The sequence below is a fragment of the Oncorhynchus mykiss genome, chromosome 5 (assembly GCF_057628025.1).
Source record: "Oncorhynchus mykiss isolate SJ-2025 chromosome 5, ASM5762802v1, whole genome shotgun sequence".
NCBI classification, from domain to species: domain Eukaryota; kingdom Metazoa; phylum Chordata; class Actinopteri; order Salmoniformes; family Salmonidae; genus Oncorhynchus; species Oncorhynchus mykiss.
Window position 1 is genome coordinate 96,597,888 of NC_143026.1, and position 16,487 is coordinate 96,614,374.

Genomic DNA, 16,487 nt, shown 5'->3' on the forward strand with positions numbered 1-16,487 from the left:
TTAAGTATGGTGTTGTTTTGTTGCAGTGTTTAAATTTGGGGATAATTTGTTGCAGTGTCTAGGCATGGAGATGATTTGTTGCAGTGTCTAGGTATAGGGATGATTTGTAGCGATGTTTAAACTTGGAGATGATTTGTTGCAGTGTCTGGGCTTAGGGATGATTTGTAGTGGTGTTTAAACTTGGGGATAATTTGTTGCAGTGTCTAGGCTTAGGCATGATTTGTAGTGGTGTTTAAACTTGGGGATGATTTTTTGCAGTGTCTAGGCTTAGGGATGATTTGTTGCAGTGTCTAGGTTTAGGGATGATTTGTTGCAGTGTCTAGGCTTAGGGATGATTTGTTGCAGTGTCTAGGCTTAGGGATGATTTGTTGCAGTGTCTAGGTTTAGGGATGATTTGTTGCAGTGTCTAGGCTTAGGGATGATTTGTTGCGGTGTTTACACTTGGCAATGGTTTTAACATACCTTAGGGTTTAAGTATGGGGTTGTTTTGTTGTAGTGTTTAAGCTTGGGGATGACTTGTTGCAGTGTAATGTTTTTTACACTCTGTGTATATTCATGGCTACTGCAGGCAGACTTTGTTGCATCTCAAACTGCACCCTATCCCCTATATAGTGCACTACATAGGGAATAGGCTGACATTTGGGACTCAATCACATCAAATTTTATGTTTACTTTGAAAATGTTCACCTTACTGTGAAATGCTTACAAGCACTTAACCAACAATGCAGTTTAAGGTTAGTCGAGGTAATTGAGGTAATATGTACTTGTAAGGTGAGTTAAAGTGACTATGCATAGATAATAAACAGAGAATAGCTGCAGCGTAAAATATGAGGGGGGTTAGCTGTTGATTAGCTGTTCAGGAGTCTTGTGGCTTTGGGGTTGAAACTGTTGAGAAGCCTTCTGGACCTAAACTTGGCGCTCCGGTACTGCTTGCAATGCGGAAGAAGAGAAAAGTCTATGACTAGGGTGGCTGGAGTCTTTGACAATTTTTAGGGCCTTTCTCTGACACCGCCTGGTATAGTGGTCCTGGATGGCAGGAAGCTTGGCCCCAGTGATGTAGTGGGCAGTACACACCATCCTCTGTAGTGCCTTGTGGTTGGAGGCTGAGCTGTTGCCATACCAGTTAGTGATGCAATCAGTGATGCTCTCGATGGTGCAGCTGTAGAACTTTTTGAGGATCTGAGGACCCATGCCAAATCTTTTTAGTCTCCTGAGGAAGAAAATGTGTTGACGTGCCCTCTTCACAACTGTTTTGATCTTTTTGAGAAGATTGTTGGTGATGTGGACACCAAGGAGCTTAAAACTCTCGATCCGCTCAACTACAGCCCCGTCGATGTAGGGGCGTGTTCGGCCCTCCTTTTCCTGTAGTCCATGATCAGCTCCTTTTTTTTAATTAAAAAAAGATATATATTTATTGAATATTCGAAACATACAATATACTTGCAGTGAAGCCGCTCAACAACTACCAGTTACCAACTATACCAGTCATCCAACAGATTCCCATTCAGAGCGACACACAGAAGCATCCAGGGTCAGGACCCTGCTCAAGGGCATGTTGACCGATCTACCACCAGACCGAAAAACATGAACCCGAACCCTCCAAGATCCCCCCCACAGTTCCCCAATAGCTGTCCCTCAACCATTCAAGACCACTACCACAGCCCCCCCCCCCCAGAAAAAAAATAAAAATACAATTATATCCATTCCCCCAGAACCCCCCAACGCACCAACAACCAAGAGATTTGAACTAAAGAGACCAAAGGAAAAGACAGAAAATAATAAAACAAAATAATACATTTAAAACAAAGGACATCAAGGACAACTTAAATCATAACAGCAATGCCAACTGTATATGTTTGTGTGCATGTCTGGCACTATTACATGTATGTGTGTGTTCTTGTATGTGTTTATCTGAATGAGAGTGTGTGTATGTGTACCAACACCTGCATGACATCAGCCTCAGGCAAACCGACATTAGTTGTAAAAACACTTCCCCTCATTGTCACTCAAATGTACTTTTATTATATTTTATTTGTATTTGTATTTTTTTTACTTTTATCTTTGACCATCATTCTGTCTCCCACAGAGCAACTCCACTCCCACTTGTCTCCAATTCCACATACCAACCCTCAGCTTCCCTCAGCCCCTCCCATCTATCTCTGCTGGACACCCTCAGCCCATTCCATCTATCTCTGCTGGACACCCTCAGCCCATTCCATCTATCTCTGCTGGACACCCTTAGCCCATCCCACATATCTCTGCTGGACACCCTCAGCCCATTCCATCTATCTCTGCTGGACACCCTTAGCCCATCCCACATATCTCTGCTGGACACCCTCAGCCCATTCCATCTATCTCTGCTGGACACCCTCAGCCCATCCCATCCATCCCTGCTGGACACCCTCAGCCCATTCCATCTATCTCTGCTGGACACCCTCAGCCCATCCCATCTATCTCTGCTGGCCACCCACTTCGTGTTTCTACGCAACACATATTTTTCAACTATGCTGTGATGTTTAACGTACAATTTCAATCTATCTAATTGGATTGAATCCACAGATTGCGAGTTGAAGATAAATACTTTTACAAGAGTATTAGTATATTGGTAATTGACTGACCCAGTCTCTCCAGATCTCCTAACAGTACTTTTTCTAGGGTCAATTTTAGATCAATGCTATGCATTTTCAGACATTCCTGAACCTGAGACCAGAAACAGGCTACCTGAGGGCAATACCAAAATAAATGGTCTGTTGATTCTGTATCCTCACAACAAAATCTGCAGAGCTTCAATGATTTTATGCACCACATATTCAACATTTTGTTGGTGGCAAGAATTCTATATAATCATTTAAAATGAAAAGCACGAAGTCTTGAATCTAGCATTGTTTTATGTATCAAACGCCCTGTACCATGGAATCGGTACATCAAAAATCTCTTCCCAACTATTTTGCAATATATATGGCACAGTTGTCAACATCCTGGTCCTCAAAGGAAACTGGTATACTACCCTATTTATGCTATTTTTATTCCTCCGCCAGTTTTGATCCTTTATATTGGGCAGACAGACCAGTTCCCTACCTCCTCCCGCTGCCACCTGCCTCCTCCAGTTTTGATCCTTTATATTGGGCAGACAGACCAGTTCCCTACCTCCTCCCACTGCCACCCTCCTCCAGTTGTGATCCTTTATATTGGGCAGACAGACCAGTTCCCTACCTCCTCCCACTGCCACCCTCCTCCAGTTGTGATCCTTTATATTGGGCAGACAGACTAGTTCCCTACCTCCTCCCACTGCCACCCTCCTCCAGTTGTGATCCTTTATATTGGGCAGACAGACCAGTTCCCTACCTCCTCCCGCTGCCACCTGCCTCCTCCAGTATTGATCCTTTATATTGGGCAGACAGACCAGTTCCCTGCCTCCTCCAGCTGCCACCCACCTCCTCCATTTTTGGGGCAATGCTGTAATCAATTGGTTGTACTCTTGGATTGAGCAGACCTTCCCGTACAATTCTGATGACTCCAAGAAGGACATAACTCTACCATTCCAATTTACAATATCATTTAAGAACAAAATACATTTTTCAAACATCTTTCCCAAAAATACAGGTATTTTATCAACCAGCACATTTGAGTTCAGCCATAATATGTGTTGTAATATATTATATATATAATATTATATATTATTTTCAGGGGGATGAAATTGAAATTGTAGCCAGATCTGCAGTGCTTGTTTGAAAAAGAGAGATACTTTGAAAAAGTATCATTTTCAATTAATTGAAAGGCCATTTGTAAACATGAGCTTTTCTTATTAATCTACTTGAGAACCATTTAGGGTTCAAATAAAACAGTTGAATGAGTGAAGCTTTTAGAGAGATGTTTAGTGCTTTTATATTTAATCATCTCAACCCACCCAATTCATATTCATTATATAGATAGGCATGTTTTATTTTGTATTGTTTATTGTCCCAGATAAAGTGAAATAGTTTTTGCTCATATGATTTGAAAAACGAATCGAATCAGGAGTAGGCAGCGCCATAAGTAATTGATTAAACTGAGATATGACTAAGGAGTTAATCAGGGCAGTTTTTCTATAAATAGACAGGTATTTACCTCTCTATGGTTGCAGGATCTTGTGTATTTCTACATGTTTTCTATTGAAATTCATTGTGGAGAGCTTATTTATATATTTTGTGATATGAATACTGAGTATGTCTACTTCACCATCAGCCCACAGTGATAAAGGCACGCTTACCCTTCTCCCTTTGTTGTCGTCGTACCGGATATAGTCTCTTACGGTGTGTGTATGTAAAAGTCTGTATGTGTAAGCAAACAGGTACTTGAGTATGTGTGTGTTCATATCCACTTCATAATGATCAGATATTTTTACAGTTCCCATACTTTCTTTTTTTTTCGTAACCTGAAGTCCCTAAAGAATTTAGTACAACCACGGTATTCTGGAGCTGTCTTGGAATAGCTGTCCATCTATAAAGAGTTTGTCCACAACGATAAAGGCACTCTTACCATTCTCCCTTTGTTGTCTTTGTACTAGATACAGTCTCTTACGGTGTATGTTTATCGCCCTTGGAAATTAGTCTTTGAGACCGAATTTGGTCCCTTGAAGCTCCCTTCCCCTGCTTTTGATCAGCTCCTTTTGTTGGTAGTGTTCAAATTTTGCAATGATCAGTCGGGGATCCTTGGTCTTGTCGCTCCGAGCTCCAAGTCTGTGTACTCGGAGGAAAGCCACCTTGTTTACAGTCTCTATAGGACGTTTTGAAGGTGGATTCCATGAATTCTCTGATCGCGCCCTCTGGATTATTGGATGTGTCCTCAGGAATCCCAGAACAAATTTGATTTTCACACATGCTACGACTTTGTATGTCAAGTAGCAACTCCTTCATCACCCTGTTTTCCCTGAGTAGACAATCCATGTTGGAATCGTGGATTTTTACCTTGGCTGTGAGTGTCTTGTTTTTTCTTTGGAGCTTAAGAATTACACTTAAGAACTCCCCCTCAACCCTGCTACCTCCTCACACAACTGTTCCAGTGTTGCATGGATTCCAGCCAGAGCACTAGCCTCTACCTCAATGGTAAGTAAATTGTCCGTGTCTGTAGATGAATCCGTCTTTCTTGGTATAGTTGGTTAAAGTTATTTTGTTTTAGTCGGGTCTTTCCATGATGGAGTATGTTGTCCCTCCAGCGTAAAGCTGTTGGTACTCGTCGATTTCCAAGGATCTGCTTGGTATCCAGATTGTCTCTTAGTGCAACCAGTTGTTTTACAAAAAAGATAACAATGAGATAACAATAACAATGAGACTTTCCCACAACGACGACAGGTGTCTGTAGTACAGCCAGCTAGCACTCGCAGAATCCACACCCAAAAAATGGAAAACAAACTTGCAGTCCCAGCCGTAAAGGCTAATATTGTCGTGGAATCCTTAGCAACAAAACTTTAGTTCTGTTTAAAATCTATTTAAGGAAATATTTTAATATAAACAACAAACCGAGTGTAGACAGTACAATGTTCTGTTGTGCGCTCTGATGACGTATCTGGGGAGAGTCTCTGCTCTCCACAAGTTAATTGCATTTATATTTAAATGTTTTCAATAAGTAAAACGAATAGTTATAATGACACAGGGCTAGACCCAGATCAAACTCCTTTGTCTTGCTCACATTGAGGGAGAAGTTGTTGTCCTTGCACTACACTGCCAGGTCTCTGCCCTCCCTATAGGGTGTCTCATCGTTGACGGTGATCAGGCCTACCAATGTTGTGTTGTCAGCAAACTTAATGATGATGTTGGAGTCGTGTTTGGTCATGCAGTCGTCGGTGAACAGGGAAGACAGGAAGGGGCTAAGCACTTCCCTCTGAGGGGCCTCCGTGTTGAGTATCAGCATGTAAGATGTGTTGTTGCCTACCCTTACCACCTGGGGGCGGCCTGCCAGAAAGTCCAGGGAGGTGTTTAGTCCTAGGGTTCTTAGCTTAGTGATGAGCTTGTTGGCACATTTGTGTTGTACGCTGAGCTGTAGTCAATGAACAGCATTCTCACATAGGTGTACCTTTTGTCCAGGTGGGAAAGGGCAGTGTGGAGTGCGATTGAGATTGTATCATCTGTGGATCTGTTTCGGACGGTATGCAAATTGGAGTGGGTCTAGGGTTTCCGGGATGATGGTGTTGATATGAGCCAAGACCAGCCTTTCAAAGGACGGTAGCCATTTAGGCAGGTAACATTCACATTCCTTGTACAGATACTATGGTGGTCTGCTGTGCAACCATAGGGAAGACAAATCAAGACCACTTTTACTCCACACACAGAGCTCCACACAAAGCTCTCCCTTGCCCTCCATTTGCCAAATACGATCATAATTATATCCTCCTGATTCCTGCTTCCAAAGCAAAAATGAAAGCACCAGTGACTTGGTCTATAAAGAAGTGTTCAGATGATGCAGATGCTAAACTACAGGACTCTTTTGCTATCACAGACTGGAATATGTTCCGGGATTCTTCAGATGGCATTGAGGAGTACACCACATCAGTCAGTAGCTTTATTAATAAGTGCATCGAGGACGTCGTCCCCGTAGTGACTGCACGTACATACCCCAACCAGAAGTCATGGATTACAGGCAACATTCGCACTGAGCTAAAGGGCAGAGCTGCCGCTTTCAAGGAGTGGGACTCTAACCCAGAAGCATATAAGAAATCCCGCTATTTCCTCTGACTAACCATCAAACAAGCAAAGCATCAATACAGAACTAAGATCGAATCATAATACACCGTCTCCTATGTATGTGGCAGTGCCTGCAAACTTTTACATACTACAAAGGGAAGCACAGCCGAGAGTTGCCCATTGACATGAGCCTACCAGGCAAGCTAAATAACTTCTATGTTCGCTTCGAGGCAAGTAACACTGAAACATGTATGAGAGCATCAGCTGTTCCAGACGTCTGTGTGATCACGCTCTCCGCAGCCAGTGTGAGTAAGGTCAACATTCACAAAGCCACATCTGTAGCCATGAAGTGCTTTGAAAGGCTGGTCATGGCTCACATCAACACCATTATCCCGGAAACCCTAGACCCACTCCAATTTGCATACCCACCAACAGATCATCATCATCAGATCAACAGAAACATTTTGTCCAGGAAGTTGTCTATGAGGGATTGGATTTGTTGTTGGACAGTACTTGTTTGGTAGGTTTCTAAATGACCTTCCTTCCATCTATAGCATCTCTGAATAGTATGACGTTTGTTCAGCTTCAATACCTCAAGGTTGAGTATTGCTCTGTTCAAGTAGATTGTTATTTTTCTGTGATCTGATAGGGGTGTCAGTGGGCTGACTGTGAAAGCTCTGAGATACTCTGGGCTGAGGTTGGTGATAAAGTAGTCTACAGTACTACTGCCGTGAGATGAGCTGTAGGTGCACCTAAGATAGGAGAACCTCTCGAAACCTCTGACTATGTGGCTTGCGAAAGTATTAACCCCAATGGCATTTTTTCTATTTTGTTACACCCTGGAAATAAAATAGATTTTTGGGGGGTTTGTATCATTTCATTTACACAACATGCCTACCACTTTGAAGATGCAAACCATTTTTTATTGTGAAACAAACAAGAATTTTTTATTTTTTTTTAAAACAGAAAACTTGAGCGTGCATAACTATTCAACCCCATAAACTCAATACTTTGTAGAGCCTGCTTTTGCAGCAATTACAGCTGCAAATCTCTTGGGGTATGTCTCTTTAAGCTTGGCAGATCTAGCCACTGGGATTTTTGCCCATTCTTCAAAGGCAAATCTACTCCAGCTCTTTAAAGTTGAATGGGTTCCGCTGGTGTACAGTAATCTTTAAGTCATACCACAGATTCTCAATTGGATTGAGGTCTGGGCTTTGGCTAGGCCATTCCAAGACATTTAAATGTTTCCCCTTAAACCACTCAAGTGTTGCTTTAGCAGTATGCTTAGGGTCATTGTCCTGCTGGAAGGTGAACCTCTGTCCCAGTCTCAAATCTCTGGAATACTGAAACAGGTTTCCCTCAAGACTTTCCCTGTACTGAGCACCATCCATAATTTCTTCAATTCTGACCAGTTTCCCAGTCCCTGCCAATGAAAAACATCCCCACAGCATGATGCTGCCACCACCATGCTTCACTGTGGGGATGTTGTTCTCAGGGTGAGGAGATGTGCTGGGTTTGTGCCATACATAACGTTTTCCTTGATGGCCAAAAAGCTACATTTTTGTCTCATCTGACCAGAGTACCTTCTTCCATATGTTTGGGAGTCTCCCACATGTCTTTTGGCGAACATCAAACATGTTTGCTTATTCTTTTCTTTATGCAATGGCTTTTTTCTGGCCACTCTTCCGTAAAGCCCAGCTCGGTGGAGTGTACGGCTTAAATCAAATCAAATTTTATTTGTCACATACACATGGTTAGCAGATGTTAATGCGAGTGTAGCGAAATGCTTGTGCTTCTAGTTCCGACAATGCAGTAATAACCAACGAGTAATCTAACCTAACAATTTCACAACAACTGCCTTATACACACACAAGTGTAAAGGGATGAAGAATATGTACATACAAATATATTAATGAGTGGTGGTACAGAACGGCATAGGCAAGATGCAGTAGATGGTATCGAGTACAATATATATATATATGAGATGAGTAATGTAGGGTATGTAAACATTATATTAAGTGGCATTGTTTAAAATGGCTAGTGATACATTTTTTACATCCATTTTTCCATTATTAAAGTGGCTGGAGTTGAGTCAGTGTGTTGGCAGCAGCCACTCAATGTTAGTGGTGGCTGTTTAACAGTCTGATGGCCTTGAGATAGAAGCTGTTTTTCAGTCTCTCGGTCCCAGCTTTGATGCACCTGTACTGACCTCGCCTTCTGGATGATAGCGGGGTGAACAGGCAGTGGCTCGGGTGGTTGTTGTCCTTGATGATCTTTATGGCCTTCCTGTGACATCGGGTGTCGTAGGTGACCTGGAGAGCAGGTAGTTTGCCTCCGGTGATGCATTGTGCAGACCTCACTACCATCTGGAGAGCCTTACGGTTGTGGGCGGAGCTCTTGTCGTACCAGGCGGTTATACAGCCCGACAGGATGCTCTCGATTGTGCACCTGTAAAAGGTTGTGAGGTCCTTTGGTGACAAGCCTCCTGAGGTTGAAGAGGCGCTTCTGCACCTTCTTCACGACACTGTCTGTGTGGGTGGACCAATTCAGTTTGTCTGTGATGTGTACGCCGAGGAACTTAACACTTACTACCCTCTCCACCACTGTCCCGTCGATGTGGATAGGGGGGTGCCCCCTCTGCTGTTTCCTGAAGTCAACGATCATCTCATTTGTTTTGCTGACGTTGAGTGTAAGGTTATTTTTCCGACACCACACACCGAGGGCCCTCACCTCCTCCCTGTAGGCCGTCTCGTCGTTGTTGGTAATCAAGCCTACTGCCTTGCCATGTCATCTGCAAACTTGATGATTGAGTTGGAGGCATGGCCACACAGACATGGGTGAGCAGGGAGTACAGGAGAGGGCGGAGAACGCACCCTTGTCGGGGCCCAGTGTTGAGGATCAGTCGTGGGTTAACAGGGAGTACAGGAGGGGGCTGAGAACGCACCCTTGTGGGGCCCCAGTGTTGAGGATCAGTCGTGGGTGAACAGGGAGTACAGGAGACACACAGACATGGGTACAGGAGAGGGCTGAGAACGCACCCTTGTCGGACCCCAGTGTTGAGGATCAGCGGGGTGGAGATGTTATTTCCTACCCTCACCACCTGGGGGCGGCCCATCAGGAAGTCCAGGACCTAGTTGCACATTGTGGGGTCGAGACCCACCCTCTTGTCCAGATGGGTTAAGGCAGTGTGCAGTGTGATTGCGATTGCATTGTCTGTGGACCTATTGGGGGCGGTAAGCAAATTTGAGTGGGTCTAGGGTGTCAGGTAGGGTGAAGGTGATATGATCCTTGACTAGTCTCTCAAAGTATTTCATGATGACGGAGTGAGCGCTATGGGGCGATAGTAATTTAGCTAGGTTACCTTCGCTTTATTGGGAACAGGAACAATGGTGGCCCTCTTGAAGCATGTGGGAACAGCAGACTGGGATAGGGATTGATTGAATATGTCCGTAAACACACTAGCCAGCTGGTCTGCGCATACTCTGAGGAAGCGGCTAGGGATGCCATCTGGGCCGGCAACCTTGCGAGGGTTAACACGTTGAAATGTTTTACTCACGTTGGCCGCGGTGAAGGAGAGCCCGTAGGTTTTGGTAGCGGGCCGTGTCAGTGGCACTGTATTGTCCTCAAAGCGAGCAATGTTGTTTAATTTGTCTGGGAGCAAGACGGAGCTGGTTTTCTTTTTGTAATTCTTGATTGACTGTAGACCCTGCCACATACGTCAAAGGGAGGGTGAGGGAGGGCTTTGTATGTGTCGCGGAAGTTAGAGTAGCAATGATCCAGAATACTGCCAGCCTGGGTCGTGCATTCGATATGCTGATAAAATTTAGGGAGCTTTGTATTCAGATTAGCGTTGTTAAAATCCCCAGCTACAATAAATGCTGCCTCAGCATATATATTGTTTCCAGGTCTGTCAGGGCGGTCAAGGTGTCTGCTTGGAGGGGGATATACATGGCTGTGATTATAATCGTAGAGAATTCTCTTGGTAGATAATGCGGTCGGCATTTGATTGTAAGGAATTCTAGGTCGGGTGAACAAAAGGACTTGAGTTCCTGTATGTTGTTGTGATCAAACCACGACTCGTTAACCATAAGGCATACACCCCCACCCTTCTTCTTACCAGAGAGATGTTTGTTTCTGTCAGCGCGATGCGTGAAGAAACCGGGTGGCTGTACCGACTCTGATAACGTATTAACGTGTACCTTGTTATCAAGAGACTGGACATTGGCGAGTAGTATGCTTGGGAGCGGTGCACGATGTGCCCATCTACGGATCCTGACCAGAAGACCGCTTTATCTGCCCTTTCTGCGGCGCCGTTGTTTTGGGTCGCCTGCTGGGATCCGATCCAGTGTCCTGCTTGGTGGTCCAAACAGAGGATCCCCTTCGGGAAAGTCGTATTCCTGGTCGTAATGTTAGTAAGTTGTCGTTGCTCTTATATCCAATAGTTCTTCTCGGCTGTATGTAATAAGAGATTGAGATTTTCTGGGCTGACAATGTAAGAAATAATACATAAAAAAAATTTAAAATACTGCACAATTTCCTAAGAACGCGAAGCGAGGCGACCATCTCTGTCGGCGTCATCTTTAATTTCTCATTTACAACTGCGACATGGCCAAGATAAAGCAAAGCATTGCGACAAAAACAACAACAGAGTTACACATAAACAAACTCTCGATCCACAATATAGCAGGGGATGTATAGCCATAATACAGACATTTTTCAAGCGGCAGATTATGATCGATAATGTCAAATGCTGGACTGAAGTCTAACAAAACAGCTCCCACAATATTTTTATTGTCAATTTCTCTCAGCCAATCATCAGTCATTTGTGTAAGTTCATGTTTCATGCCCTTTCCCCAGAAGAGTGCTGAAAATCTGTTGTTAATTTGTTGACTGTGAAATAGCATCATCCAACACTTTTTTACAAAAGTTTACTAAGTGTTGGTTACATGTTGGTTGGTCTGCTATTTGAGCCAGGAAAGGTTGCTTTGATATTCTTGGGTAGCGGAATGACTTTTGCTTCCCTCCAGGCCTGATGGCACATTCTTTCCTGTAGGCTTAGATTGAAGAGATAACAAATAGGCATGGCAAGGCCGTCCGCTATGATCCTCAGTAATTTTCCATCCAAGGTGTCAGACCCAGGTAGCTTGTAATTATTGATAGACTGTCCATGCTCCGACGAACTGAGGTTCTTCTGAGGGAAAAGGGGGGTGCAACTCAATAGGAAGGTGTTCTTGATGTTCAACTCAATAGGAAGGGGTTCTAATGTTCAACTCAATAGGAAGGTGTTCAACTCTACAGGAAGGTGTTCAACTCTACAGGAAGGTGTTCAACTCAATAGGAAGGTGTTCAACTCAATAGGAAGGTGTTCAACTCAATAGGAAGGGGTTATAATGTTCAACTCAATAGGAAGGTGTTCAACTCAATAGGAAGGTGTTCTAATGTTCAACTCAATAGGAAGGTGTTCTAATGTTCAACTCAATAGGAAGGTGTTCTAATGTTCAACTCAATAGGAAGGTGTTCTAATGTTCAACTCAATTGGAAGGTGTTCTTGGTGTTCAACTCAATAGGAAGGTGTTCTTGATGTTCAGCTCAATAGGAAGGTGTTCAACTCAATAGGAAGTTGTTCTAATGTTCAACTCAATAGGAAGGTTTCAACTCAATAGGAAGGTGTTCAACTCAATATTAACTCAATATTAGGAAGGGTTATGGGTATTAGGAAGGTGTTATTGATGTTCAACTCAATATTAGGAAGGGTTATGGTTATTAGGAAGGTGTTCTTGATGTTCAACTCAATATTAGGAAGGGTTAGGGTTAGGGTTAAAAGGAAGGTGTTCATAATATTTTACACACTCACTGTAGGTAGCGCACAGGACCCTTTTCTCTGTTGAGATTATTTCCTTTTTAATTTCAATCCAAATGTAAAATGTTTACATTTTGATTAATTAAAATCTCTGTCTGTCTTTTTTTCAGGCTGACCATAAATGCAGAGTGCCAGTTACAGTTGCATAACTTCCCCATGGACGAACACTCCTGCCCACTCATCTTCTCCAGCTGTGAGTAACGTACCTCCTCCTGTGCATCCATGCTCAGCACCAGCACCTATATCTTTACAGCTTTTGATTTCTTATCAACACCAGTCTATTATCTATTATCAGAAGAATACATTATTTTCATTACATAATTATATTGAATTATAAACATATGTTTGAAAGAAATGCCAAGAGTGTGCAAAGCTGTCATCAAGGCAAAGGGTGGCTACTTAGAAGTATTTCAAATATAAAATATATTTGCACTTTTTTGGTTACTACATGAATCCATATGTGTTATTTCCTAGTTCTCATGTTTTAATTATTATTCTAGAAAATAGCAAAAAAAAATAAAGAATAACCCTTGAATAAGTAGGTGTGTCCAAACTTTTGACTGGTACTGTACATTCAGAGCATTCTGGAAGTATTTCATAGTTCATAGTTCACCTTTTCTACACTTTCTTTTTACGTTACAGCCTTATTCTAAAATGTATTAAATACTTTTTTCTCATAAATCTATACAAAATACCCCATAATGACAAAGTGAAAATAGGTCCCGAAGAAAATAGTGGCCTCCATCATTCTGAAATGGAAGAGCTGGCCGCCCGGCCAAACTGAGCAATTGGGGGAGTAGGGCCTTACTCAGGGAGGTGACCAAGAACCCGATGTTCACTCTGACAGAGCTCCAGAGTTCCTCTGTGGAGATGGGAAAACCTTCCAGGAGGACAACCATCTCTGCAGCACTCCACCAATCAGGCCTTTATGGTAGAGTGTACAGACGGAAGCCACTCCTCAGTAAAAGGAACATGTCAGCCCACTTGGAGTTTGACAAAATTCACCTAATGGACTTTCAGACCGTAAGAACCAATATTCTCTGGTCTGATGAAACCAATATCGGTTATATTGGCCTGAATGCCAAGCGTCACGTCTGGAGGAAACCTGCCACCATCCCTACGGTGAAGCATGATGGTGGTAGCATCATTCTATGGGGATGTTTTTCAGAGGCAGCGACTGGGAGACTAATCAGGATGGAGGGAAAGATGAATGGAGCAAAGTACAGTGAGATTCTTGATGAAAGCCTGCTCCAGAGTGCTAAGGACCTCAGACTGGGGTGAAGGTTCCCCTTCCAACAGGACAATGACCCTAAGCACACAGCCAAGACAAAGCAGGGTTGACTTCAGGACAAGTCTCAATGTCCGTGAGTGACCCAGCCAGAGCCCGGACTTGGGAGAATGGGAGAAACTCCCCAAATACAGGTGTGCCAAGCTTGTGGTGTCATACTCAAGAAGACTCAAGGCTGTAATTTCTGCCAAAGGTGCTTCAACAAAGTACTGAGTAAAGGGTCTGAATACTTATGTAATACTGTTTTTGCTTCGTTGTTATGGGGGGTTTGTGTGTATTTTTTTAATGCTTTATCTCGCTAAACGATACCACTTTTCAATTCCTCATCAATTCACGGGGCCTTAAAAGTTCAAACAGTACACAATACAAGTGGATGATCTTGTTCCTGTAGTGTGAACCAGATTACAGGTTACAGTGAAAAGCTTCCTCTTGAGCGACATCTTCATGAAAACCAGTCAATATTCAGGTCACCCAGAAAATAGACGAAAAATATATTATTCTTTGGGATAGCCCCCTTTTGTTTTACATTTTCACTTAAAATGACGTACCCAAGTCTAATTGCCTGTAGATTAGGCCTTGAAGCAAGGATATGCATATTATTGGTATCATTTGAAAGGAAACACTTTGAAGTTTATGTAAATGTGAATTGAATGTAGGAGAATATAACACAATAGACCTGGTAGAAAAAAATACAAAGAAAAAAAAAATTCTACCATCTTCGAAATTCAACAAAGATCCCACATCTAGCCATCACTCTGGTTGTAATTCCGATGGTGTCCACAAGATGGCAGAAGTGAAAGGTTTCCGATGGATAAATTGAAGTATGAGCAAAGTACATGACATTTAGTGTGAAGTCACCCAGGTACATTTGGGCAAATCGTGAAGGAGACATTTAAAAAAAAAAAAATCTGCAAGAATATCGTCAAATCTGTATACTTGGACTTTGACTTAGCTTTTCCAGTATTAGTAGCCATATTGTAAGTTCAACATTTGCAAAACTTCATAATTCTCCATATTCTTGTAATTTTTGTCCAAAAGGAAAAGACTGTCTGTCGCACAAGGTTAGTAGCTTCATTTTACAACAGATACAGGGTTTCCGGATACTCCCGTAAAACCCATCTAGCTAGCTTCGTTTGACCCCGATTGGTGCTTATTTGACAAAGATACAGTCGATCAAATGAAGACCGGCCACACCATTGGCGTGCCATAAGGGCGTCGCTCTCTGACCATATTTGGTGTCCTATAGGATATACTACACCCCTAATGATATAGTGAAGTCTGGTTACGTTCTAGGATCTCTGAGGAATACATACGAACGTGATTTGACTGGTTGAAACAACGTTTAGGGTTCGATTTTCACAGATTAATTTCTTTGCAAATTGAACGAGTGGAAATACAAAATCGATTGTGCATCTATACCTTTTTAGGATATGAAAAGATATTTTATCTAACAAAACAACACTTCATGTTATCTCTGGGACCCTTTGGATTATAAATCAGAGCAAGATTTCAGAATGTAAGTACACATTTCACCTTCAGAGGTGAATCTATCAAACCTTTCGTGGTGAAAAAAGTTTTTTGTTTTTAGGAGCTCTCCTCAAACAATAGCATGGCTTTTTGTCACAGAAATGGCTACTGTAAATTGGACAGTGCAGTTATATTAACAAGAATTTAAGCTTTCAGCCGATATAAGACACTTGTATGTACCGATATTTGTTTCTCTAAAATCTGCGATCGTGACACAATGTGATCGTGACACAAAAACCGTAATTAATATCACATACACACATATTATCCAGATGCTGACTGTTAGCACTTGGTCGCCTATAGCCACAAAAGAATGGGCTTGAGCTGAGGCAGGTGAACCTGCAACCACATCACTTCAATAACATTTAACATGAGATCCTCTCTAAGCTTGATGGGAATATGCCGCTGAATATACACAGCAACACCACCCCATAGGGTCCCTTTGGGCTCCCGAGTGGCGCTGCAGTCTAAGGCACTGCATCTCAGTGCTTGAGGCGTCACTACAGACACCCTGGTTCGAATCCAGGCTGTATCACAATCGGCCGTGATTGGGAGTCCCTTAGGGCGGCCCACAATTGACCCAGCGTCGTCCGGGTTTGGCCGGTGTAGGCCGTTATTGTAAATAAGAATTTGTCCTTAACTGACTTGCCTAGTTAAATAAAGTTTTTAAAAAAAATAATAATAATAGGTATTCGTTATATCCCTTGCTACTACTGTATCATCAAAGGAAATATATTAGTGTCAGAGATGGTGTGAATGTTATGAATGTTATCTGATGTAAACAAGTTATTGATTTCATGAACCTTATTTCTAAGCCCATCTAAGCCCATTAATATATGTAGCTTATCTTTCACCCTTTCATCAGTAGCTTATCTGAGATGTAAAAAAATTATTCGTCAGTCAATCAGAAACGTTTGAGTGTAAGTGAGCTAGTCTCGCCAGGCGGACAATTTGCCTGTCACAGCCGATGGAAACAATGTCCCCGTGCTCTCTGGCAGCTTTCATGGCTGATATCAGCACTTTTGGCTTTTCATCGATCATTTTCCCGTTTTTTTTTTTTTTCCGTCTCATGTGGAGACTCTGGGATTCCACAACAATGTTATTTTACCTTCTTCTATAGTAGAGAATCCTTTTTCCCTGCCGTTGTTAACAT

At 42.6% G+C, this 16,487-nt stretch overlaps 1 protein-coding gene across 1 annotated transcript in view; it reads left to right on the top strand.

Annotated features, from left to right (window-relative positions):
* LOC110523058 (gamma-aminobutyric acid receptor subunit gamma-3) overlaps positions 1-16,487 on the top strand; it is a 130,157-nt gene that overhangs the window by 88,305 nt on the left and 25,365 nt on the right. The window contains exon 3 of the mRNA XM_090236717.1: positions 12,630-12,712. Within this exon, the coding sequence (XP_090092843.1) occupies positions 12,630-12,712 (83 nt within the window). The remainder of the gene's footprint in view (positions 1-12,629; positions 12,713-16,487) is intronic.